General features: G+C 41.2%; 2 protein-coding genes across 5 annotated transcripts in view; one reads left to right on the plus strand and one right to left on the minus strand.

Moving 5' to 3' along the window:
• kcc (solute carrier family 12 member kcc) overlaps positions 1–24,936 on the minus strand; it is a 468,256-nt gene that overhangs the window by 229,984 nt on the left and 213,336 nt on the right. The window lies entirely within an intron of this gene.
• Positions 1,402–23,316, plus strand: LOC114242777 (monocarboxylate transporter 13). The gene is made up of 10 exons (XM_089727875.1): positions 1,402–1,544; positions 9,251–9,377; positions 10,039–10,181; positions 13,830–13,932; positions 15,533–15,703; positions 15,996–16,152; positions 16,976–17,123; positions 19,304–19,451; positions 21,834–22,025; positions 23,156–23,316. Exons 1-10 carry the CDS (start codon positions 1,464–1,466, stop codon positions 23,314–23,316), a joined length of 1,431 nt encoding a protein of 476 aa, XP_089584001.1. The 5' UTR covers positions 1,402–1,463.

A 24,936-nucleotide genomic window follows, 5' to 3' on the forward strand; every position in this document is an offset into this window, starting at 1 on the left:
GTCATAAAATAATTTTAATAGTATTTCTTTGGTTTTCGAGACTTGTAGTGATCGAGTTTTTATTTTTATTATGACAATATTATGTCCAGCAGTGGATGTCTGTAAGCTGAAAGACAGATAGATAGATTTCCGAAAAGTCCAAAAATAACTTTTATAGAAAAATAGACGGTAGGTAGTTAGCATAATATTCATATGATGGCGGTTTTTTTCTCAGCTCAAGAACGTCCACTGTTATAAAAATGTTAAGAGTATGCGAAAAAATTTTAATCAAAACATTAAATAAGAGAAATAGAAGTGGAAAAGTCTTGTACACACGTTATATTCATTTAACGAACAGCACGTGTTTTCTCTCACATGATGATATTACACAGGCCGATGTTTTTTATTTTAATTATTTCTGTTTAATATGTAAAATTCGCTTACGTTACAAGTGTGGTGGTAACTAAAGCCACCTGTTTCAAAATTGTGTTATTGTGATTTTGTTATCGCATCCAAAACCTAGAGATTTAGTAAGCCGATTATTTATATTAATCTAAGTATTACTCAATGGACGTGTTGATAAAGTAATGGATAGATTATGAATTGTATTTTGTTGGCGAAAGCCGTGTTACACGATCTACTGTTTTTTAAGCTACCTAGTTGGTAGTCTAAGTCGTTCAATCTGAGAGAATTTGTTAATACCAGCTCTACCAAGAGTAGTGCTTCACAGAATCTACCATTGAATCGGAATCGCGACGCACTGAGAAGATACGGCGAGAAACTCAGTGGACTGTGTCTATGGGTCGATTTACTAAACTATTTGTATAAGTTAGTTTGAAATTAGTGGTCACAGGGTTAGATATTCTATTTGCTGCGAAGAAGTCATGCGTTCGATTTCGAGGGATAGGACAGTCGTTACCCTATTCACTATTCAGACTTTATATCTGAAGTTGGTGGTGTTCACGTTCCGATCTCTATAGGCTTTGGTAGCCCCTTGATACCAGGAGGGATATGAGCTACGCATCTAGATTTAAAAAAATAATTAAAATCTAAGTTACGAAGCAAGGTAAAAAAATACATACAGACATAGTTGAGATGTTACATTCAGAAAAAAATACTCTCCTTTTGTTGTTCTAGTCTCATATAACACGATTTCGCATAACACGGGACTTTGTAGGAATGTATCTACCGTGTTGTAGGAGGGTTATAAAATATAACACGACCTATTGCTAAGCAAATAAAATAAGATTTTAAACAAAAAAAATTAAACACGATACGTATTTGAACACACATATAATAACTTTTGTTTACAAGAGACTTGTCATATCGTCATAATGCCACGTTAACTAGACGGAATCTTAGCGTTACATACATATATTGACAATAGATAATATTAACGTGTAGTAAGCAACGCGATGTGCACAGAATTTCATTCCTACCAAAAGCGTCTTTAGTGGATTGTCGCCCGCGCACACGATAAATCGATGACAACTAAAAAATATAAACTGGTACCGCCGGACGGAGGATGGGGCTACTTGATTTGTGTCTCCGCGATAGTTAATATTGTGAGTTCCTTTAAATAATAGCACTTCTAATATATTCCCTTCTTAGGAAACAAGGGTTGCATTTGGTCCATACAAACGTATTCTCTCTGTCGCGATTTCGATCCGGTAGTAGATTCATTCGCGAAGCAACTGCTCTTGAGTTGTTAGGTTTCCTTCGGAGGCGCTCGGGCAGCTGTTAGCAAATCCTACCCCTCCTGGCTGAGCCTTTGCTCGCCCACCTATTCTGATGAAACTGGAAAGGCCTCAGGGCCACCTATAATCCTTCAATCATAAAAAAAAAGATCCAAAATGTATAAACCATGTTATAATGACCTACGCCTACAAAGGTATGATGCTATTTTAACAAACACAAGAGAACGAGTCAGTAGAAATCGTAAGACCAGTGACTGAACTGCCACACTTGAAACACAAAGTCAAAGCCTCAATTGTGGTGTATGTATTATATATGAGCCACCCCACACTCCAAATCGGGACGCATTTCTCCTCGGCCGAGTAATAGACAGTGTTCTGTCAGTGTCGTACTACCTCCCCCCTATTGCAATAATAAACCTTTTTTGTGGTAAGACGTGTGGACGGGCTCACGGCCCGCCTGGTGTTAAGACGTCACTGGAGCCTATGGACATCAACAACGTTAATGCCGCCGGTCATCTTGAGACTTGAGTTCTAAATCTACGATCCTTATCATCAGTAATTACGCATATTATAATTTTTTATTTATTACTCGGTGTTCTTATTCCTTCACCGTGAAAATCATTCGTGAACAAGTAAGTACATATTTAATTGCAAAAATTGGTACCTGTCTACGGATACGAACAAGCTGCATCACTCAATACGAATGCACCGGCCGTCTTGTTCTATGGGCCACGATGACTTCATTCAAATTTTTGGTGATTTAATTTAAGTCCTCGTGGCCTAAAGGATAAGACTTCCGGTGTATTCGTATCTAGCGATGCATCGGTGTTCGAATCCCATTGGCAAGTACCGATCTTTCTAATAAAATACATACTTCACAAATGCTCACGATTGACTTCCACAGTGAAAGAATAACATTGTGCAGTAAAAATGAAACTTACAAAATTATAAGTATTTGCATAGTAGGACGTCTTGTCAGTCCGCACGGGTAGGCACCATCACCCTGCCTATTTCTGCCGTGAAGCAATAATACATTTCGGTTTGAAGGGTGAGGTCTTAGAACTCATATCTCAAGGTAGGTGGCGGCATTTACGTTGTAGATGTCTATGGGCTCCAGTAACCACTTAACACCAGGTGGGCCATGGGTGAGGTCGTCCACCACTTAAGCAATAAAATAAAAATCAATGAGTAGGATAAAATAGAATAGAAGGGGTTTACATTGACAGATAGTCCCTAAAGATACTCCCTTTTTTAAATTTATTTATTAGGTTCACACCACTGGATAATATCTTCATATTAACATTTAATTTAAATAAATAAAAAGAATACACCTTGAATTCATCCTTTTGGGTGGGAGCATCACTTGTATAACTCATTTCTCTATAAGTTAATTAACAATTAAATCGTAAATTATCATGATTCTGTTCAATAAATAGCTCTTGGAAATAAAATTGCATAATGAGACATGCGATTTGTACGAAGTCATGGCCTCGATATAGTCATAGTAGTCATTCCGATAGAGGCCCCCGTCACGTGCGGACGTGCTCATCGACTCGATTGCCCGGCCTTTGTTCGCCCGGCTTTTGTTAGCCTGGCCATTGTTCGCGCGGCCTGTGTTCGTGGTACATCTGCCGACCAAGTGTTTTTTCTGGAAGTTTTTATTTGTTTTGTTTCCTTTTGTTATTTCTGTGTTCGTGGTACATCTGCCGACAAACTGTCTTCCTGGAAGTGTTTAATTGTTTTGTTTCTTTTTGTAATTTCCGTTTTGTTGTGTTTTTTTCTTTGTCCTGTAGTAATCGTGCCGCATCGCCACCTGTGTTCAATAGAACCGCTCAGGTCAGAGATGTTGGGGCCTCGCCGCAAGGCGAGTGTTTTCTAAGACCCAGGGTAGCCCCACCTGGGCACGTAGCCATCATGGACGCTGTATTTGCGGAATTTCTCCGGCTTCGCTACCCAAAGCTCACTTCCGAGTTTCAGGCCTTCAAGGCCGATCACACCGCGAGCCCTCTCGTGGACTCCGCCGAGCTCGCTGCTCCTGCGTCGCCTGTACCTGCGTGCAAAGCTTCTGCATCGAGCACCGCAGCCTCCGTCGTGCCTGCCGTTCCCGCGTCGCCTATACTGGCGAGTAAAACTGCTGCGTCGTCCGCCGTGGTCACCGTTCCAGCAGCGCGATCATCCGCGGCCTCCGTCGCACCCTCCAAAACACCTACTCGTAGGTCACCTGAGCCCGCCTCCTCGTCCTCCGACTCTGACTCGGAGATGGAGGTCGACCTCGCCCCCGCCTCATCGACGGATGGATTCACCCTGGTGCAAAAGGGTAAGAAGCGTGCCGCGGAGTCTCGAGCTCCCGTGGCCGCTAAAATTAGCAAAGCCGCGAACGCGTCGCGCCCCCGCCCTCAGACTCCCGTTGCGCCTCCAGCCCGTGCCACTCCGTCGCCGCGTCCGGTGGCACAAAATAAAACCCAGACCCCTCCCCCGGTAATCCTTCAAGAGAAGGCAGCTTGGGAACGAGTTTCCCTGGCCCTTAAGGCCAAAAATATCAATTTCACGAATGCCCGTAACCTCGCGAACGGCATTCAAATTAAGGTTCGAACACCCGACGACCATAGGGCCCTCTCTTCTTACCTCCGTAAGGAGCGTATAAGTTTCCACACGTATACGCTCCAGGAGGAGCGCGAACTCCGTGCCGTTATACGTGGCATCCCTAAAGAGTTGGATGCCGAGCTAGTTAAGGCCGACCTTCTCGAACAAGGCCTACTGGTTAACTCCGTACACCGCATACATACAGGCCGCGGAAGGGAGCCATATAATATGGTTCTCGTCGCCCTCCAGCCTACCCCCGAGGGTAAGCAAATATTCAACATCCGAACGGTCTGTAGCCTTTCCGGAATCGCAGTCGAAACCCCACACAAGAAAGGCACACCTAGCCAGTGCCATAACTGCCAATTATACGGGCATTCTTCCCGTAATTGTCACGCGCGCCCCCGATGCGTCAAGTGCTTAGGCGATCACGCCACGGCCCTATGCACTCGCGATCAAAAAGCCGCGACGGAACCGCCTAGCTGCGTCCTGTGTCGAACACAGGGTCACCCCGCAAATTACCGCGGATGCCCCCGAGCCCCTAAAATAAATCGACGCGTCGCCCGCCAAAACCGCCTCCAAGCTTCCGGCCCAGACATCAAAGCCTCGGCACCCTCTGTGTCGCAGGCTAAGCCAGCGTTCGTTCCGGCGCCGGTGCCCAGTGTCTCGGCCTGGGCGAAACCGCTGCCGTACACGAACACGGCTACAACTCCCTCCTCCGCAATTCGTCCCGCCCCCGCGACTCGTCCCTCTCCCGCGACTTGCCCTCCGACCGCGTCCGACAATCTCGCTTTAGCGATTGACTTCTTTCAGTCGATCAACTTTGAGCGCGTTAACGCTTTGGGCGACGCCATTCGCGCTGCCTCCACTGCACAACACTTTATCGCCGTTGTGCAAGAATACGCCGACGTATACGCGTCATTAAATACGTACGTCCTCCCCTCACTCCGCCGGTAATCAATGGCGTATATAAGTAGAATAAAGCCCCTATCCGTAACGATAGGATTTTTTAACGCTTACGGTCTCGCAAATCAACGTGATCAGGTTTCTGACTTTTTGCGTGACCATCAAATTGATATCTTTTTAGTGCAGGAGACCCTACTTAAGCCCGCGCGCCGTGACCCTAAAATCGCGAACTATAACATGGTCAGGAACAACAGGCTCTCTGCTCGTGGTGGTGGTACCGTCATTTACTATAGAAGAGCCCTGCATTGCGTTCCGCTCGATCCTCCCGCGCTCGCTAATATCGAAGCATCAGTGTGCCGAATCTTACTGACGGGACACGCGCCGATCGTTATCGCGTCCGTTTATCTTCCACCGGATAAGATCGTTCTAAGCAGTGATATCGAGGCGCTGCTCGGCATGGGGAGCTCTGTCATTCTGGCGGGCGACCTAAATTGTAAACACATCAGGTGGAACTCACACACTACAACCCCGAATGGCAGGCGGCTTGACGCGTTAGTCGATGATCTCGCCTTTGATATCGTCGCTCCGCTAACCCCGACTCACTACCCGCTAAATATCGCGCATCGCCCGGATATACTCGACATAGCGTTATTAAAAAACGTAACTCTGCGCTTACACTCGATCGAAGTAGTTTCAGAGTTAGATTCAGACCACCGTCCCGTCGTTATGAAGCTCGGTCGCGCTCCCGATTCCGTTCCCGTCACGAGGACTGTGGTGGATTGGCACACGCTGGGCATCAGCCTGGCTGAATCTGATCCACCATCGCTCCCGTTTAGCCCGGACTCTACCCCGTCTCCTCAGGATACCGCTGAAGCCATAGACATCTTAACGTCACACATCACCTCGACATTAGATAGGTCATCGAAACAAGTTGTAGCGGAGGACTTCCTTCACCGCTTCAAATTGTCCGACGATATTAGGGAACTCCTTAGAGCTAAGAACGCCTCGATACGCGCCTACGACAGGTATCCTACCGGGGAAAATCGAATTCGAATGCGTGCCCTACAACGCGACGTAAAGTCTCGCATCGCCGAAGTCCGAGATGCCAGATGGTCTGATTTCTTAGAAAGACTCGCGCCCTCTCAAAGGTCTTACTACCGCTTAGCTCGTACTCTCAAATCGGATACGGTAGTAACTATGCCCCCCCTCGTAGGCGCCTCAGGCCGACTCGCGGCGTTTGATGATGATGAAAAAGCAGAACTGCTGGCCGATACATTGCAAACCCAGTGCACGCCCAGCACTCAATCCGTGGACCCTGTTCATGTAGAATTAGTAGACAGTGAGGTAGAACGCAGAGTCTCCTTGCCACCCTCGGACGCGTTACCACCCGTCACCCCGATGGAAGTTAAAGACTTGATCAAAGACCTACGTCCTCGCAAGGCTCCCGGTTCCGACGGTATATCCAACCGCGTTATTAAACTTCTACCCGTCCAACTCATCGTGATGTTGGCATCTATTTTCAATGCCGCTATGGCGAACTGTATCTTTCCCGCGGTGTGGAAAGAAGCGGACGTTATCGGCATACATAAACCCGGTAAACCAAAAAATCATCCGACGAGCTACCGCCCGATTAGCCTCCTCATGTCTTTAGGCAAACTGTATGAGCGTCTGCTCTACAAACGCCTCAGAGACTTCGTCTCATCCAAGGGCATTCTCATCGATGAACAATTCGGATTCCGTACAAATCACTCATGCGTTCAACAGGTGCACCGCCTCACGGAGCACATTCTTGTGGGGCTTAATCGACCAAAACCGTTATACACGGGAGCTCTCTTCTTCGACGTCGCAAAAGCGTTCGACAAAGTCTGGCACAACGGTTTGATTTTCAAACTATTCAACATGGGCGTGCCGGATAGTCTCGTGCTCATCATACGGGACTTCTTGTCGAACCGCTCTTTTCGATATCGAGTCGAGGGAACCCGCTCCTCCCCACGACCTCTCACAGCTGGAGTCCCGCAAGGCTCTGTCCTCTCACCCCTCCTATTTAGCTTATTCGTTAACGATATTCCCCGGTCGCCGCCGACCCATTTAGCTTTATTCGCCGTCGACACGACTGTTTACTATTCCAGTAGAAACAAGTCCCTAATCGCGAAGAAGCTTCAGAGCGCAGCCCTAGGACAGTGGTTCCGAAAATGGCGCATAGACATCAACCCAGCGAAAAGTACTGCGGTGCTATTTCAGAGGGGAAGCTCCACACGGATTTCCTCCCGTATTAGGAGGAGGAATCTCACACCCCCGATTACTCTCTTTAGTCAATCCATACCCTGGGCCAGGAAGGTCAAGTACCTGGGCGTTACCCTGGATGCATCGATGACATTCCGCCCGCATATAAAATCAGTCCGTGACCGTGCCGCGTTTATTCTCGGTAGACTCTACCCCATGATCTGTAAGCGGAGTAAAATGTCCCTTCGGAACAAGGTGACACTTTACAAAACTTGCATAAGGCCCGTCATGACTTACGCGAGTGTGGTGTTCGCTCACGCGGCCCGCACACACATAGACACCCTTCAATCTCTACAATCCCGCTTTTGCAGGTTAGCCGTCGGAGCTCCGTGGTTCGTGAGGAACGTTGACCTACACGACGACCTGGGCCTCGAATCTATCCAGAAATACATGAAGTCAGCGTCGGAATGGTACTTCGATAAGGCTATGCGTCATGATAATCGCCTTATCGTAGCCGCCGCTGACTACTCCCCGAATCCTGATCATGCAGGAGCCAGTCACCGTCGACGCCCTAGACACGTCCTTACGGATCCCTCAGATCCAATAACGTTTGCACTAGACGCCTTCAGCTTTAGGAGCAGGCTTAGGGACGTCGGTAACCGTACTCGTCGAACTCGACAAAGAGTTCGCCGTGCAACCTAACCCATGAATCAGCTCGCTGAGTTTCTCGCCGGATCTTCTCAGCAGGTCGCGATTCCGATCCGGTAGTAGATTCATTCGCGAAGCAGCTACTCTTGAGTTGTTAGGTCTCCTTCGGAGGCGCTCGGGTAGCTGTTAGCAAATCCCACCCCTCCTGGCTGAGCCTTTGCTCGCCCACCTGTCCTGGTGAAACTGGAAAGGCCTCCGGGCCACCAGTAATCCTTCAATCATAAAAAAAAAAAAAAAAAATTGTCATAGTATCGACTATCCTGGAGACTAATTTTTTTTGGGGTTATCACTACCATATTTTTCCTGCCCACGTAATCAGAATACTCTAGAATGCGTTTGAGACATTTTTTTTAATAATGTTCATGTGATCCGATTTTTATGATGTTTCGTATACTTTATAGTTATCGTGGTCACCGATGACTATTATACGGACCACCACGAAAACTGTAAAGTTATAATTTAAATACAAATCGCGAAATCCAAATAAAATACTAAAAATACATTCTGATTCAAATACGGTCTGATTTGCTAAATACATTATTGTAATGCTGAGTTTTAAAATGAGCTGTATAGTGCACACACATCTTAGTAATTTTTTTCTTGATTCGGTTATCTTCAAGACACTTTATCGGTTTGTGTAAGCATTGTTCTTACTTAATCTTTTACGTAATATCTCGTGTGCATTTCCTTGTTTACCTACTATCTTGTTCTGTGACAGAGTGGTAAATAATAATTATTTGTCTCCTCCACATTGCTCGATCTTCTGCATCGTTTACGGTATAAAATTTCTAGGAGCAAGCTTAGGGACCGCGGTAACCGTACTTGTCGAACTCGACAAAGAGGTCGATGTACAACCTAACCTAACCATGCACTAGCTCGCTGAGTTTCTCGCCGAATCTTCTCAACGGGTCGCGATTCCGATCCGGTCGTAGATTCATTCGCGAAGCAATTGCTCTTAAGTTGTCAGGTCTCCTTCAGAGGCGCTCGGGCAGTTGTTAGTTAATCCTGGCTGAGCCTTTGCAGCCCTCCTGGCTTTTGCTCGCCTGCCTGTCCTGGTGAAACTGGAAAGGCCTCCTGGCTACCAGTAACCTTTCAATCACAAAAAAAGGTATTAAATCTTGCATTTACAATTTACAACTGAACTTATATATTTCCAGACCACAACTACAGCGCTGTCTCCAAATTTCGGGTTGCTATACAATGATTTCATGTTAGAAATAGGAATGACTTCAACTGGAGCCACATTATTGAATGCGACAAATTCAATCTGCATGGCTATAGCAGGTTGGTATCTAAATAAATTTTATAAACAGAGACAGAGGAGAAATGATTATAGGAATACTTTAAACATGTAGAGGGATTGAGGTCTTTCTGCCTATTAACACCGTTTTTTTGAGGGAATTAAATAAAAGAGGGGTTCATATAGATGCCAGATATATTGCCTAGCGCCAAACCGCTTGCTATTATAATAGGAATCACTAGTTACAATTGGAACCATCTGGAACTACATTGCAGCGTGCTTGTAGCGGTTCTTCCAGTTTTTTTGAATATTGATCAATGGTATTTGGTATTGTAAGCCCACAGGGGTAGGTACTACAATCTGACCTATTGATACACTGATCTCAAGTCTCAAGGTCTATGATAGTTGGCTGTGATATCTATAGATCTGTAACCACCTAAGACCAGACGGGCCTTGAGATCGTTTACCCGTCTATGTAATTAAAAAAAAAAATCATTTAAAACTCTGGAACTATAATTTACGACATCTGCAGAATCGATGTATGTGTCTCTGTACTTGAGTGAAAATTACCGAGATTCTTCTTCTACGAAAAACAGAGTATAAAATCGCGGTGTTCATGTTAGGCCCCTACTGAATAGTCAAAAATAATAAATTTCACACGTTATTGAATTATTTAACCCACCTTGATAACCCCTATTTGTGCAGGTTTCCTGACAGATCCACTTCTGAAATTGATGACTAAGCGTAAACTAGCTCTTGCGGCAGCTATTATTTTTGACATTGGTTTTTTTGGAGTCTTTTTTGCTAATTCCGGCCTTCAGTTTTTCATTTTAAATGGAGTCATTCAGGTGTGTATTATATAACTAGTCAGGTCATAAGTATTGTCACACAGTAAAAACTTTTCTTTTAGAATGCTGGCCACAAAAAAGTTTATTGAATTCGAATTTCGAATTGTTCATGAAAATAAAAATATATAATTTTAGAATTTTACTTATTTTTAAATATGAAGTGGACGCTTAAAGAAGACTGTGTTGCAGTTATTGCGTTGCATCGTTGCGGTTACGCGCCAATTCAAATTTTTAACATACTGAAAAATTTTAATATAACCAAAAGATTCGTTTATCGTACCATCAAACGATACAATGAAGACTCTAGTGTAGATGACAGGTCAAGAAGTGGTCGCCCTCGGTCTGTTAGGACTCCAGCAGTGATAAACGCTGTGAAGGCTTCAAAGAAATCCCAAACGTAAGCAGAAACTGTTGGCCCTTCAGATGGGGTTAAGCAGAACCACGGTGAAAAGGGTGTTAAATGAAGACTTAGGGCTTCGGGCATATCGAAGAAAAACAGGACATCGTTTGAATGCTCGTCTAGTGGACCTGAGACTGAAGAGATGCCGCGCTTTGTTGAAGCGGTACGCGGGAAAAATATATCGGGAAATTCTTTTTTCGGATGAAAAATTTTTTACCGTAGAAGAGAGCTACAACAAACAAAATGATAAGGTGTACGCACACAGTAGTGAAGAAGCGAGCAACCGTATTCCGCGTGTCCAACGAGGTCATTTTCCATCCTCGCTCATGGTATGGTTGGGAGTTTCTTATTGGGGCTTAACAGAGGTACATTTTTGTGAGAAAGGTGTAAAAACGAATGCAGTTGTGTATCAAAATACAGTCCTGACGAACTTTGTGGAACCTGTTTCTCATACCATGTTCAATAACAGGCACTGGGTATTCCAACAAGATTCGGCGCCAGCTCATAGAGCGAAGAGCACACAAGACTGGCTGGCGGCGCGTGAAATCGACTTCATCCGGCACGAAGACTGGCCCTCCTCCAGTCCAAATTTGAATCCGTTGATTACAAGATATGGCAACGCTTGGAGAAAAAGGTATGCTCAAAGCCTCATCCCAATTTGGAGTCACTCAAGACATCCTTGATTAACGCAGCCGCTGATATTGACATGGACCTCGTTCGTGCTGCGATAGACGACTGGCCGCGCAGATTGAAGGCCTGTATTCAAAATCACGGAGGTCATTTTGAATAAACTTTAGTGTCATAAGAATCTATGTTTTGTTAAATTCATTTTGGTATATGAATGGTTACATAATGAATAAACTTGTTTCAATTATTTTACATTAAACATGTGACAGAATTTATGACCTGACTAGGTATATATCTATTAATGTGTTACGATAATTTCTTCCGTCACGTAAATCGACATAATATAGCAGCATGTTGCATGCGCGCAATGTTTTTTTTTTTATCGCTTAGATGGGTAGACGCCACAGCCCACCTGGTGTTAAGTGGTTACTGGAGCCCATATACATCTACAGCGTAAACGCGCCGCCCACCTTGAAATATAAGTTCTAAGATCTCAGTATAGTTACAACGGCTGCCCCACCTTTCAAACCGAAACGCATTATTGCTTCACGGCAGAAATAGGCATGGTGATGGTACTTACCCGTGCGGGCTCACAAGAGGTCCTACCATCAGTAATTACGCAAATTATAATTTTGCGGGTTTGATTTTTATTCACGATGTTATTCCGTCACCGTGGAAGTCAATCGTGAGCATTTGTTGAGTACGTATTTGATTAGAAAAATTGGTACCCGCCTGGGGTTCGAACACCGGTGCATCGCTCAAGCCGATTGCACCGGATGTTTTATCCTTTAGGCCGTGACGATTTCGAAAAGACGCTCAATGATAAATATACCTAGTCTTGCCATAAATACTGAGACAAAGGAAAAAAAAAATTCTATTGCAAATAACATTTATTACTTTTGCAGTGTGTTAGTTTAATACATAAATATAAAACAACTTAAAGTATCAAAAGCTTATTCGAAGTGGTTTCCATTGGCTGCAATACAGTCCTTTAAACGTTGAGGCCAATTACCAATAGAAGCACGCACTCTTTCCATGGGAAAATTTTTCACTGCCAATCGTACGGATTGTTTTAGGGACTCCAAATTATCATGGCGTTTAGAGCAAGCCGTACTCTCTAAAACTGACCATAAATCATAATCCAGCGGATTAAGATTGGGACTAGACGACGGCCAGTCTTCAGCTTTGATGAAGTCCGAAACGTTCGTTTTCAACCAAGACTGCGTAGACCGAGCTTTAGGACCTGGCGCCGAGTCTTGTTGGAAGGACCATTCTTGATTATTGAACACGGTGTTGTTAAGGGGCTTCACTACCTTCTCAAGAATGGTATCTTGATACACTTGTGCCGATGTTTTGATACCTTTTTCACAAAAGTATGGCTCAATCACTCTTTCATAACTAATAACCCACCAAACCTTCCTTAGAGCTTCGAGCATAAATACGGTCATTTTGTTTGTTAAAATGTTGCTCAATTGTAAAAAATTTCTCATCCGTAAACAAAATTTCTCTATGACCTCCCTTTGCGTACCGCTTCAGTAGTTGTTTCTATTTTACCACCCTATTCTCTTTTAAATTATCAGTTAAGAAATGACCAGTACGTCTCTTATAGGCTGATAGTCCTAAGTAATCTTTTAAAATACGTGACATGGTTCTAGGTGCTATCTTCATCTCCCGAGATAAAATCTTTTGCATTCGGACAGAATTTCTTCGAATTCTTTCCCTTACTGCTTTGACCACCTTTTTCGTACGAATACTACGTGAACGGCCAGATCTTTTTCTGTCACAAGCAGAAGAGGTCTCATTGCACCTATAAATAGCCCGGTACACAAACATTTTACTAATACCAAGCGTATGGAGAGTTTTAAAAATTGCATTTGGCTCCATACCTACTTTGTGTAATGCAATCACAGCGATTCGGTTCTCTTTATCACCCCACTGCATTTTAATATCGCAAAATATTGTACAATGTATTGGTGCCAAAATGAGAAAACTCAATGAGCAAACATATAAAAATGACAGATTCCAAATTCAAATGTAATATTTTGTTTATTTTTAATTGTAACAGTATTTATGGCCAGACTAAGTATAAAAAAATTTGGTTCTTTTGGTTTTAAATCGTAACTAACTAACTACTACCAGTACATGGCTTTCGGAGCTCATATAAATTCGAATTGTAGTGCATTGGTACGACAGCTGACCAATCCTCAAATGGTAATGCATGAACAACTACCAGAAATAGGATGGAGGTAGCTACTGGTAGATTTCGCAATGTGCCTTAGGATCAGCAATTATAATTACTATAAATTACGGTTTTAATTAAACAACACAATCATATTGGCCATTGAAGAAATCCTAGGTGGCAAACAAATTATCTATAGAGAATATTGTACCTAACAAATGCTGATCGCAAAAGCTAGTTCAATGCAAATTATGATGGATGAGATAATTACTGGTTTTGCAATTTGACCAGCGCATACGAAAATAGACAATTATATAACTTTTCAAATGTTGTATAAGAAAAATGTTCAGTGAGTGAGCTTTCGTTTAAATACAGTGCTTTTTATGGACAGGTAAACAAGCTCAGACCTGGTGTTAAGTAATAAAACTAATTTAATTTTCAGGGCTTAAGTCTGGGAGTTATATTTACCTTAACATTCAGCATTTTAAATGACTATTTTGTTGAGAAAAGACTGTTTGCGCTCAGTCTGGTTCAAACTATGATCGGTAAGATAATGGTTATCTAACTAATAATAGAATTATACGAACATTACATTACATTTTTTGAGTTTCATGTATACATAGACAAAATGTTTTTGGAATGCATATGATATGTTCTACAAAAATTTTCTGAAATTCGGAAATCTCTATCTAATCGGAATCTAATAAAAAAAAAACAGTTAGGTTGGAATTTGCTTAGTCTTCTTAGAGTAGTCTTTTAAAAAAAAACATATTTAACTTCAATATAAAATAATATCTAATAAAGAATAAAAAAAAAAAAAAATTCAATATTAATTATGAAATTTTCATTTTCCCAATTTCCGGTATTTCCATTAAAAGGTTTTTTTGAGAAGCAATACGAAAATATTCTAGCGAATATTTTAATCGTCTCTTAGTTTATTTTTGTCTTTATAGAGAAAAAATAAAGATACCCGAATTTTAATGTGACAAATACTTTATGACCGAGCTTTGCTCGGTTTTTTTTTGATAACGCCATTTTGTTGTGTCTTTAAATTGGTTAGTTACCCTCAATTAGAAAAATAGTATTATTATTCGCCAATAGATGTCGGGAAGAGTTGAGTATTGAAAACATGAATACAACATTTTCTGAAAATAAATCATAGCTAGATCAATGTATCGCCCCCGAAACCCCCTGTATACTAAATTTTATGAAAATTGTTGGAGCCGATTCCGAGGTTCAGATTATATACATATATGTCGTGGATAACGACTTTTAGTTGTCGTGGATAACGACTTTTAGTAATATTAAGACGGTGGTTTTGATTATTATTTTAAATGATGAAATGTTGTTTTGATAAATATCACAAAATGAAGGGTAGACTCCGTAACGCCACAGTATAAAATGGCGGTACGTGGACAGAGTCGTCCCACGTCATCTCGGATCCTCCCGATCCACTAACGGTGCTTTTAGGTACTTCAAGCACCGGTCACCGTTCTCGTCGAACCCGTCGCTTGCGACGAAGGGCTCGACGAGTAAATTAACTCTCAGACACAGCCCACTGAGTTTCTCGCCGGATCTTCTCAGTGGGTCGCGTTTCCGATCCGGTGGTAGATTCTGCGAAGCACGGCTCTTGCTAGGGTTCGTGTTAGCAACATCGTCAGGTTGAGCCCCGTGAGCTCACCTACTAAAGTTAAGGTTACGCTGACATAGCCTCTCAAGGCTATCAGCTTAGGTAGGAAAAAAAAAAAAAAAAGAGTCGTGGCATTCCGTGTCAGACAGTCATTCCGTCCGTCTCAGTCAGTGAGTCTCTGACAGACAGTCAGTCAGTCAGTCAGTCGGTCTGTCGGTATGTGCAACGAAACTGTCGGTTTATCCTGTCATTGTGAAAGTTGTGTGTGTTGAGTTTCAATAATTATTATTCAAAAGGTTTTATTGACTTTTTATAAACTGAGTTCAACCAAATACGAGTGATGACGGAAACTACCGCTTAGCCATCCCTGGCGCCGCCGCCGACATATATATTAATATACAAGAATTACACAGAGGCTTACAAAAACCAATTATGAATTTCCTTAATTAAATAATTGAATAACATATTTAAACTAGTATTAGGAACGATAGTAAACTTTGTGCTTTAATTTTCAGCGATAATATCACTGGTGACCCCCATACTTTTGAAATGGAGTTTGGCATATTATGGATTTCGTGGTACAACGCTCATTTTGACGGGAATCACAATGCAAAATTTATTTTCAGTTTGTTTAATGCAACCTGCTAAGTGGCATTTCAAAAGAATCGAAGTGTGCTCCGAAAATGGTGAGCTAAATTTCATCCATGCCAACGCTTTAATAAATATGGATTATATAAAGATAAATGAAATGTATTGTTTCGTGTAGACTGAAGGTTGTTTAATTTGTAGTTCCATGTTTTTAATTTGATCAATTTCAATATCCTGAAAAAATTTTGTGTAATTAAAATCTTGTCAGCGATATTCGTATTCAAAGTTAACAATCATTATGAGTACATATATGTAAACAAGGCGGAAAAAAATTTTTGGTCGTTGAAATTAACTCGCATGAACCTATTAACCACAATTTACAATTTACAGTAATATCAGAAAAAGAATCACTAATGGCCGTGAATGAAAAAGAAGACAATGAATCTAATGTCCCTAATTTGATACCAAAAGATGTTGAAAATGCTACATCCGCACAAAAATCATACGAGTCATCATTACCAGAACACACAAAAGTAAATGGTTTAAAGTAAGTTGACATTGGCATTTAAATTGCAGTATTAATTTATACTAGAGGTCCCGCAGTAGTCGAAATTCGACTATAATTAATTGGAATTGTAAGTTTGCACACTATTATGATTGTATTTTATACTTCATAAATATCGCCAAGGCTACACTATAAAAATTTTTAATAAAGACTAACAATATTTAATCTATTCTCAATTTGACAACAGACGTCAAGGACAAAAGTTTGACAATAAATAGTATGCATGCGTGTGTGCGTCAAATACATGGTTTTAATGTATATTTTATGCATTATTTAAAAAAAAAATTAGCATTGTGCACTTCTTCTCTATATTCTCTATAAGTGTGGAAAATTTCATACGCCTCCGTCCGCGCAATTTTCGTAAAAAGGGATACAAAGTTTTTGCTTCACGTATTAATTTATATAAACGTCATATTTTCGAGTGATAAATTTCACTTTTATATGCGTAGGTGCTTCTAAATATAATAAATACTAGAGTCCAAATATATAGTATAATACGTAGTATAGGTACGTAGGTCGAAGTGTCAGTCGGATTGGAACAGCCTACATGTGCTCAAACGCGTCCTACCTAAGTGCTACTCAGTATTTAACGTTGGAATCAGGGGGGGAAAGGTTGCCACCTCTATTGAAGAATGATGAAGACAGTGCATTCCGGTGTAAAAGAAATTATGCATTTTGTGTTCCAAACCGGAGCGTGGTATTGTTGTAAATGATTGTAGTAGCAAGCTTCGTCGTATAAGATATCGACGCGTTCACCTAACTGCGCCAAGAACAGATTGAAAACAATTAAATTTCTATTTTTTAGGAAGATATTCCAGAGCATCATTGATATATCAGTGTGTAAACAAATGCTATCGACTGGCGCAGGCATCGGGACATCGTTGTGTTTGTTTACAAATTTAGTATATTTGCTATTTCTACCACAAGCATTGTACGATATCAACTGGGATCAGGTAATTTATTTGTAAAAATATTTACGATATCCACCGGATATTCCTTAAGCTGAGAATTACGTATTAAAGAAACAGTACAAAAATGAGATTTCAGGAAACAAAATTAAATGCGAAGACTAAGTCCGCTAATAAACTCATTATATAAGGTAGCATATCTGACCTAGTTTGTTCCGGTGAAGTTAGGGTAACCAACTCTCTCATAAATTATGAATAATAATACTATCTCGCTGTTCCTAATACGCAATCTCCAAAATCTCATTTATATGCATTTGCGCATTCGTTTCTCTTCAGTCTCGATCAATCACGATAAAGGAAATCCCGGTAACCATACTCGTCGAACTCTGCAAGGGGTTCTGCGTGCAACCTAACCCATGCATCAGCCCGCTGAGTTTCTTGCTGGTTCTTCTCAGCGGGTCACGATTCCGATCCGGTAGTTGATTCATTCGCGAAGCAGTTGCTCTCGAGTTGTTAGGTCTACTTTGGAGGCGTTCGGGCAGCTGTTAGCAAATCTCACGCCTCCTGGCTGAGCCTTTGGTCGCCCACCTGTCCTGGTGAAACTGGAAAGGCCTCAGGGCCACCAGTAATCTGTCGATAATGAAAAAAAGAAAAAAGAAACATCTTTAAAAAAATTAGCTTGAACACATGAAATATTTCCACTTCTTAAATGTTTAGTTCCTAAGAGAAAAAGCAAATGAAGAGAATTAAAAAAAAATAGTGCTGTTTTATCCTCTGTTTTTGTTACTGGTAGGACCTCTTGTGAGTCCGCGCCGGTAGGTACCACCACCCTGCGTATTTCTGCCGTGAAGCAGTAATGCGTTTCGGTTTGAAGGGTAGGGCAGCCGTTGTTACTATACTTGAGACCTTAGAACTTATATCTCAAGGTGGTTGGCGCATTTACGTTGTAGATGTCTATGGGCTCCAGTAACCACTTAACACCTGGTGGGCTGTGAGCTCGTCCACCCATCAAAGCAATAAAAAAAATCATCATATAGATGACAAACAGTACTACAGCGCGGTATGGAAATACCTATCCACCTCCTCCTTCAATTTATCGCTCATTCTTGAGCATCGTGATGCCCCCGTCTGTGACCCTTTTTGTGATTTGTAACCACTTATGTGGCACAGTGAAGTGCGTGGCTTAGCCTCGTGTCTAGATGCTCGGACACCTGGTCACTCCATCTTTTATGGCTCCGACCTCTGGTTTGTTTACCATCCACTTTACCCATGACTATGAGTCTCTCCAGGTTGTCAGAGGGCTTTCTTGCTAATGACCAAAATACTGGAGCATTCTAGAGCCATATGGTGAGTAGCCTCTGTTCAACGTTTAGCTCGTTGAGGATGAAAGCGTTCGTCCGAAAAGCCGTCCAAGGGATGCGCAACATGCGCCGCCAGCACCACATCTCAAACGCGTGTATGTGTCGTCTGTCAGACTATTTTAAGGTCCAGGGCTCAGCGCCATACAAAAAGATTAGGGAAACGAGCGTCTCAACAATTTACACTTACGTCTTTTTGAGTATGTTCTGATCCCTCTATATTTTGTTGAGCTGGCTCATAGCGAATTTGGCCATTCCGATGCGTCGCCTTATTTCGGTTTTCGATCCTCGTCTATTCGAAATAATCAAGCCGAGGTATACGAAAGTCTTGACCTATATATACCTATGTATAAATATAATATAACAATAGTTCAAAATCGACATTAAGTAAATTTTTTTGGACGGTTTTCACTCTTCTTTTTTTATATTCTAAATTTACGGGACTGCTTTGTTTGAATGTTTTGTATTATTTATTATCTTTGAATCAAAACACGGGGTTGCGGCAAAATACGTGCAGTTTTCGAAGTTCAGAAGAGGGATATTACTTAGTCTATTATAGAAAAATGTAAGGAAGTATCAGCGTTTGATTTAGATCATGTGGTTTAAAAAAATTACGTCCGCGTCATTATCTACGTAATGAATTCGTTATGTATGGCAATAGCTTGTATTATTAACCCACGTACACTTTGGCCTTTTAAGATAAGACTCTTTATTTCTCTCATCATTTCTCTTCATTTTTCTCAAGACTCTTCATTTTGCAATTTTTGACAAATAAATTGATCATCATTACCAATTAGAGAACACGAATTTCTTTGGATTGCGTTAGCAGATTGTACATGAATTTAACATATTTTTTTCTGTTTTCAGAATAGCGTAGCCTTTGCTTTATCTCTCTATGCGTTTGGTGACCTGGTCACAAGAATGTTTTTGTTATGCGCGAGTAGATGGTTACATAATGTTGGCAGTCAAGAATTATATATTGGAGGGGTTGTAGTGGGCTTGCTATCAAGATTGGGTGAGAATTTCTTTATATATTTATAAGTTACTAGCTGACCCGGCAGACTTTGTAGTGCCTCAGTCGATAAATAAAAGACCTAAACTTTTGTATAAAATAACTTTAAAACAAACAAAAGGAATCCGTCCGACGGGGGACACATCAAAGGAAAAACAAAATTGTTATTTTTATTTAATTCCGAGCATTTTCATATTGAAATCTACCTTTTAAACCTTCCCTGGCCGTCCACAAATAATTTAAGACCAAAATTAGTCAAATCGGTCCGGTCCAGCCCTTCTCGAGTTTTAGCGAGACTAACGAACAGCAATTCATTTTTATATATAAGTATATAGATTTAACTTTAAAACGTAAACTTTGATACTTTTAGCACATGACGATAATAAAGTAATGCATCACGCATGCTGCTCATGTTTCCCCTTTATTAAAAATAATCACACATAAAATCACCAGTCTTCCTGAAATGAATCAACTAAATGAATCAACTAAATCTCCTGTCGCCTTATTACATGTGTCCGAACTTCAAATGAGATAGAGCTCAACAAAGGGAGGCGGGAACTATATGACGCATTTGGTGCGAAGCGTCACTTTTCGAGGCTTGCTCCGAGAATATGGCTTATCTGTTTGCATAGCTAGGACCTTCCATCAGTTCTTTCCCATTACGCGTGTTGAGCATCTTATACAACGTCTCTTTGGATCTTCTCCACCGGTCGAAAAAGCTGAGGAAGCCAGAATATCGACCCCTATCGTAGTCCTGACTTAAGGTCAATCTAGTGTGGAGAGAGCAGGCGGCTTTTCTCAAATGCTACCCCACCGTGATTTGTGTCGCTCTCAAATATCGCCACCACGAGGCTAGACAGCAACAAGTCGGTATTTTTTTTATTTGACGAGTACACGGCACTTCTCTTTCGGTTCGGAACAGGCTGTGAGAGTTTTTCCATGGTGCCAACTCACATTCACAGCTATCGAGATCTGAGACTCACCCAGTCCTTGGAGACGGAACGAATAGACTCGAAGATTCGCAGACCAGCCGAAGGTTTTGCTAGTTGGCCGAACTATCCCTCCACCACGGACTACCGAGATCGGGCTACCTGTGTTTTGATAAAAGTTACAAAGCTTCTCTAAAAATTTTATGTTTGATAAATAATCAATACACCTGTACAATACAGACAGACTAGACTAGATAGTTATTACCATAAATAATCTAAATCTGTGTGTATCCGATGGATCAAACGGCTTGCTATTTTCGAATACAGAAATTTAAGTTTGGTTACTAAGTCACGTTTTTTATTAGTAAGATAAACGAGTTCACGATTGATACTAGACGGTCACCGTGATTACAATTATCCGCTTTTAGAAAGGATCGTTAACACAATTGCATTAAAATAATGTCTATTCTACTCTTCAAAGTAATTGGTGTAAATTCCTCGCGGCAGAAGCAGTCGGATTTCGTTAATAAGCCCTTCCAATATCGCGAATGAATTGTTAAACCGAATTTTCAAAAATTACGGTACGTTTTACCCATGGAAACTTTGGACATGTTATGTGCAAGATTTTCAATGTTCTCTTATGTCGTCATTTACCGAGAGGGCTGGTTGGCCCGGTGTCCTGAGGGGGAGGGTGATGGGAGAGATGTGCTCCGCACCAAACGCTTCACTCTGTAGCGTGATTGCACTAGCGTGCAACACTCGGTCGCACTCAGGCGTCGTCGGATGCGATCGGAGTTCCCGAACGCGCAGGTGTCCCGTGACGTCATACTGCGAGTTTCGCACGCGTCGATTTAAGTTGATTGTAAAACGTATTATAATTGAGTCGACTAGTATCAAAGCCGGCAATGTGACTTGTGGATAATTATTGGTAAATCAGAAAAACGAATTATTGACTTTGTATTCCATTGGCAGTCACAAAACTCTTCTGAACGACATCTTAGATATCAGGTTTTGAACCGTATTCTTTGAAGGAGACGATTATATTCAAATCAATCTGTATTGAAACATCAATAATTTTTTTTTGTCCAAATGCACAGATTGCCACCTTTGATAATAGACGACTCAATTTTAGTTTTGAATTGGTATCTTGTAGTGTCGATTTGGAGAAATTATTTACTCTTTTTACTTTATACTATAACATTGTACACATTATATACCTATATTGTTGAATTGGTGTGTTTGACTTTTATGTGTTCGGAGCATAATATCCCGAGAATAAAATTACAAACCACAACTCTCCCCCCTTTGCCTTTTCATGAGTTCTGTCTCATGCGAGGCTCGGGCGTGGGTTGTTGAGCGACAGGAGGTTTTAGTCGTTTCGACTCCTACATACCCCGCCCCCCATCCATGTCGTCATTCGTACTGTAACATCTACATAAACGCAATTTTTTTACAGGAATGGAATGGACCTCAAACAAGTACGTTAAATTAGTGTGCATTACACTGATGGGCATTTCTCACTGTACAATCAACGTTTTGATGTTCATTCTTGTTGGCGAATCTGTTAGTCCTGAAAAATACACGTTCGCTATTGGTTTCTTACTGTTAATAGTCGGGGTGTTTTTTCTTATACTGGGACCCGCAGTTGGTGAGTAATTTTTTTTATTCTTATATGGATCTAACATAATAATATAACTCTTAGCTCACATCCGATTTAATGTTAGATGCTTCGGCACTGTTATAGAAATTAAAATGTGAATGCACTTTTTAGTCAGACAACAAACGTTGTATCAACATTTTGGAGTCGTCGTGGCCTATGGGATAAAACGTTCGGTGCATTCGTATCTAGCGATGCAACGGTGTTCGAATCTCGCAGGCGGCTATCAATTTTTCTAATGAAATATGTACTTAGCAAATGTTCACGATTGACTTCCACGGTGAAGGAATAACATCGTATAATAAAAATGAATTCCGCAAAATTATAATTTGCGTAATTACTGGTGGTAGGACCTCTTGTGAGTCCGCGCGGGTAGGTACCACCACCCTGCCTATTTCTGCCGTGAAGTAGTAATGCGTTTCGGTTTGAAGGGTGGGGTAGTCGTTGTAACAGCTATTTATATGAATAATAATAATAGCCGTCATCACGTAGACTATACATTAGACACTGTATAGTCATCATACTAAGACTATACACAAATAATAAAAATCTTACGTTACGGACGTTTTTACCCGGTTAGAGTAACCCTCCGCATCGTCCCATAAGGACAATGATGACAATAAAAATGCTAGATTCGTTTACGACTCGCACAAACCGAAGACAATTATATTTACTATACTTAATAAATAAATAAATAAATATTTACTAACAATCACGCCACGTTACCTGGTCCCGTGATAAGTTCGTAAAGAGCTTGTGTTACAGGTACCGGATAACGGATATAAATGTAAGATTTTTATTATACACATACATATATTTAATATACATCCATAACCCTGGAAAAGACATTTATATTTATCATACAAATATCTTCCCTTGGCGGGATTCGAACCCGCGACCCCCTTGTGTAGTGACCATGTCACTTACCACTACACCAGACGGCCGTTAAATAACTTAATGCAATTGAAAATACCAAAACCACATCAAAATTTATAACAATCAAGGCTTGTATCAATTTCGAGACTAAGACGTAACTAAAATATCTACCGTAAGTGCCTTCTCTGAACAGTAAATTTACTGATGATGTCGCAAATTAAATTAAACTATGTATTATGTTTCAGGCGCTGTTCGGGACATCACAAATAGCTACACTGTGGCTTCCTATGTCCTCTCGAGCATATTCGCGATAGTTATACTGTTTTGGACCATTGAACTATATTACAAAAAGAGTAAACATAAAAGAGAAATGTCGTCGAGATCAAGACAAGTTAATCTTAAGTGAATAAATTGTCATGATGAACAAGATTTTAATTATTTGCTCCATTCGTGAAGACTCGTCATGCAGAGAGGCTTAATAAAGTACTGTCTTTGTTTGAAGAAGGACAAATCGTAGAGCTGAGAGTTTTTTTTTTTTTTGTAATAAAAATTAGCTTGATAAATGTCTCCTGGCATTTGATATCAATTATTATCTTTATGGTTACACACCAATGTTGGTTTTGTTGTACATGAAAGGTTAGTGAAATTATTTGATAGCTTTTTTTTTATTGCCTAGATGTGTGGACGAGCTCACAGCTCACCTGGTGTTAAGTGGTTACTGGAACCCATAGACATCTACAACGTAAATGCGCCACACACCTTGAGATATAAGTTCTGAGGTCTCAGTATAGTTACAACGGCTGTCCCACCCTTCAAACCGAAACGCATTACTGATTCACGACAGAAATAGGCGGGGCGGTGGTACCTACCCGTGCGGACTCACAAGAGGTCCTACCACCAGTAAAATAGCTGAATCGCTTTTTCAACACTTTCATCGTTTACAATGCGCTAATCGAAGATTAGATGGCAAATACACGATTTTTCAAAATGCAGCCAACAGTCAAGAAGATCTATCTATTTCTATTGATTAGAAATCGAATGCAACAAGTCCGCCTTCAATGTATAATCTAAAAAAAATGCGTCTGTCTTCTATATTTTTAAATGTATATTACATGCGAATGAGGACATGGTTGGGGATAAGTAGTTACGGGGGTCCATAGATGTCACAGTGCGAATCTCGAGACCCATTTTTAGATACAAGATCTAAATCTCAATGTGTATTACTATTTGTGTTATATGTGTTCTTAACTATTTATTTGATAGTGATGAAATTTAGTTGTTGTCATTCGAGGCATGGGTGTCGTAGTGTGGAGTATTCGTACATTTATTATGGAAATGCTCTAAGTGATTGTTCTAGCTGATCTCTTCTCTTTTTTACCATCCGACGTCTGCCATCGGACCAAGGTACATCCATACTATTAAGAACTGGCGCGTTCATCTTGCATAGTGTGTTTGTAGATCTTTTTTGTAACGTACCATCCGGAATAAACCCCCTTCCACGGTGTTTCCCGACCGCTATGACGAGGTTTTAGGATTATTAGCAGTAGACAGTGGCTTGGCTGCGCCCTTGGCATTACTAATGACTATGAAGTGGCATGATTGTCTGCGTACATCGGCTATAAAAATAAAGCGTTAGTCACAGCGGACAGGGATCCGCTTTTATTAGTTTTAGTTAAATATGTTCACAAAACTTGTATAACGAACTACTTAATTGGTACTAAAGCCCGTCCGGACACGAGCAAGGTGGAATAAAATTCTGTGATTGTATATAATGTAACGTAGCACAGCTGTTGTGCCAAAATAATTATTGCTTCAATACTGTGTCTCAACATGGGCACTGGTGGTAGGGCGTCTTGTGTGTACGTACGGGTAGGTACCACTACCCTGCCTTTTTGTGCCGTGAAACAATAATGCGTACACAGTAGGTAGGCCGTGAGCTCGTCCACCAATCTAAGCAATACAATAAATAAATAAAGTTTATTTGTTCCGGTCACCGCTTCATGTCAATCACGTCTCTCTCCTCTGT

Source organism: Bombyx mandarina, chromosome 05 (genome assembly GCF_030267445.1).
Source record: "Bombyx mandarina strain Sakado chromosome 05, ASM3026744v2".
Taxonomy (NCBI): Eukaryota; Metazoa; Arthropoda; class Insecta; order Lepidoptera; family Bombycidae; genus Bombyx; species Bombyx mandarina.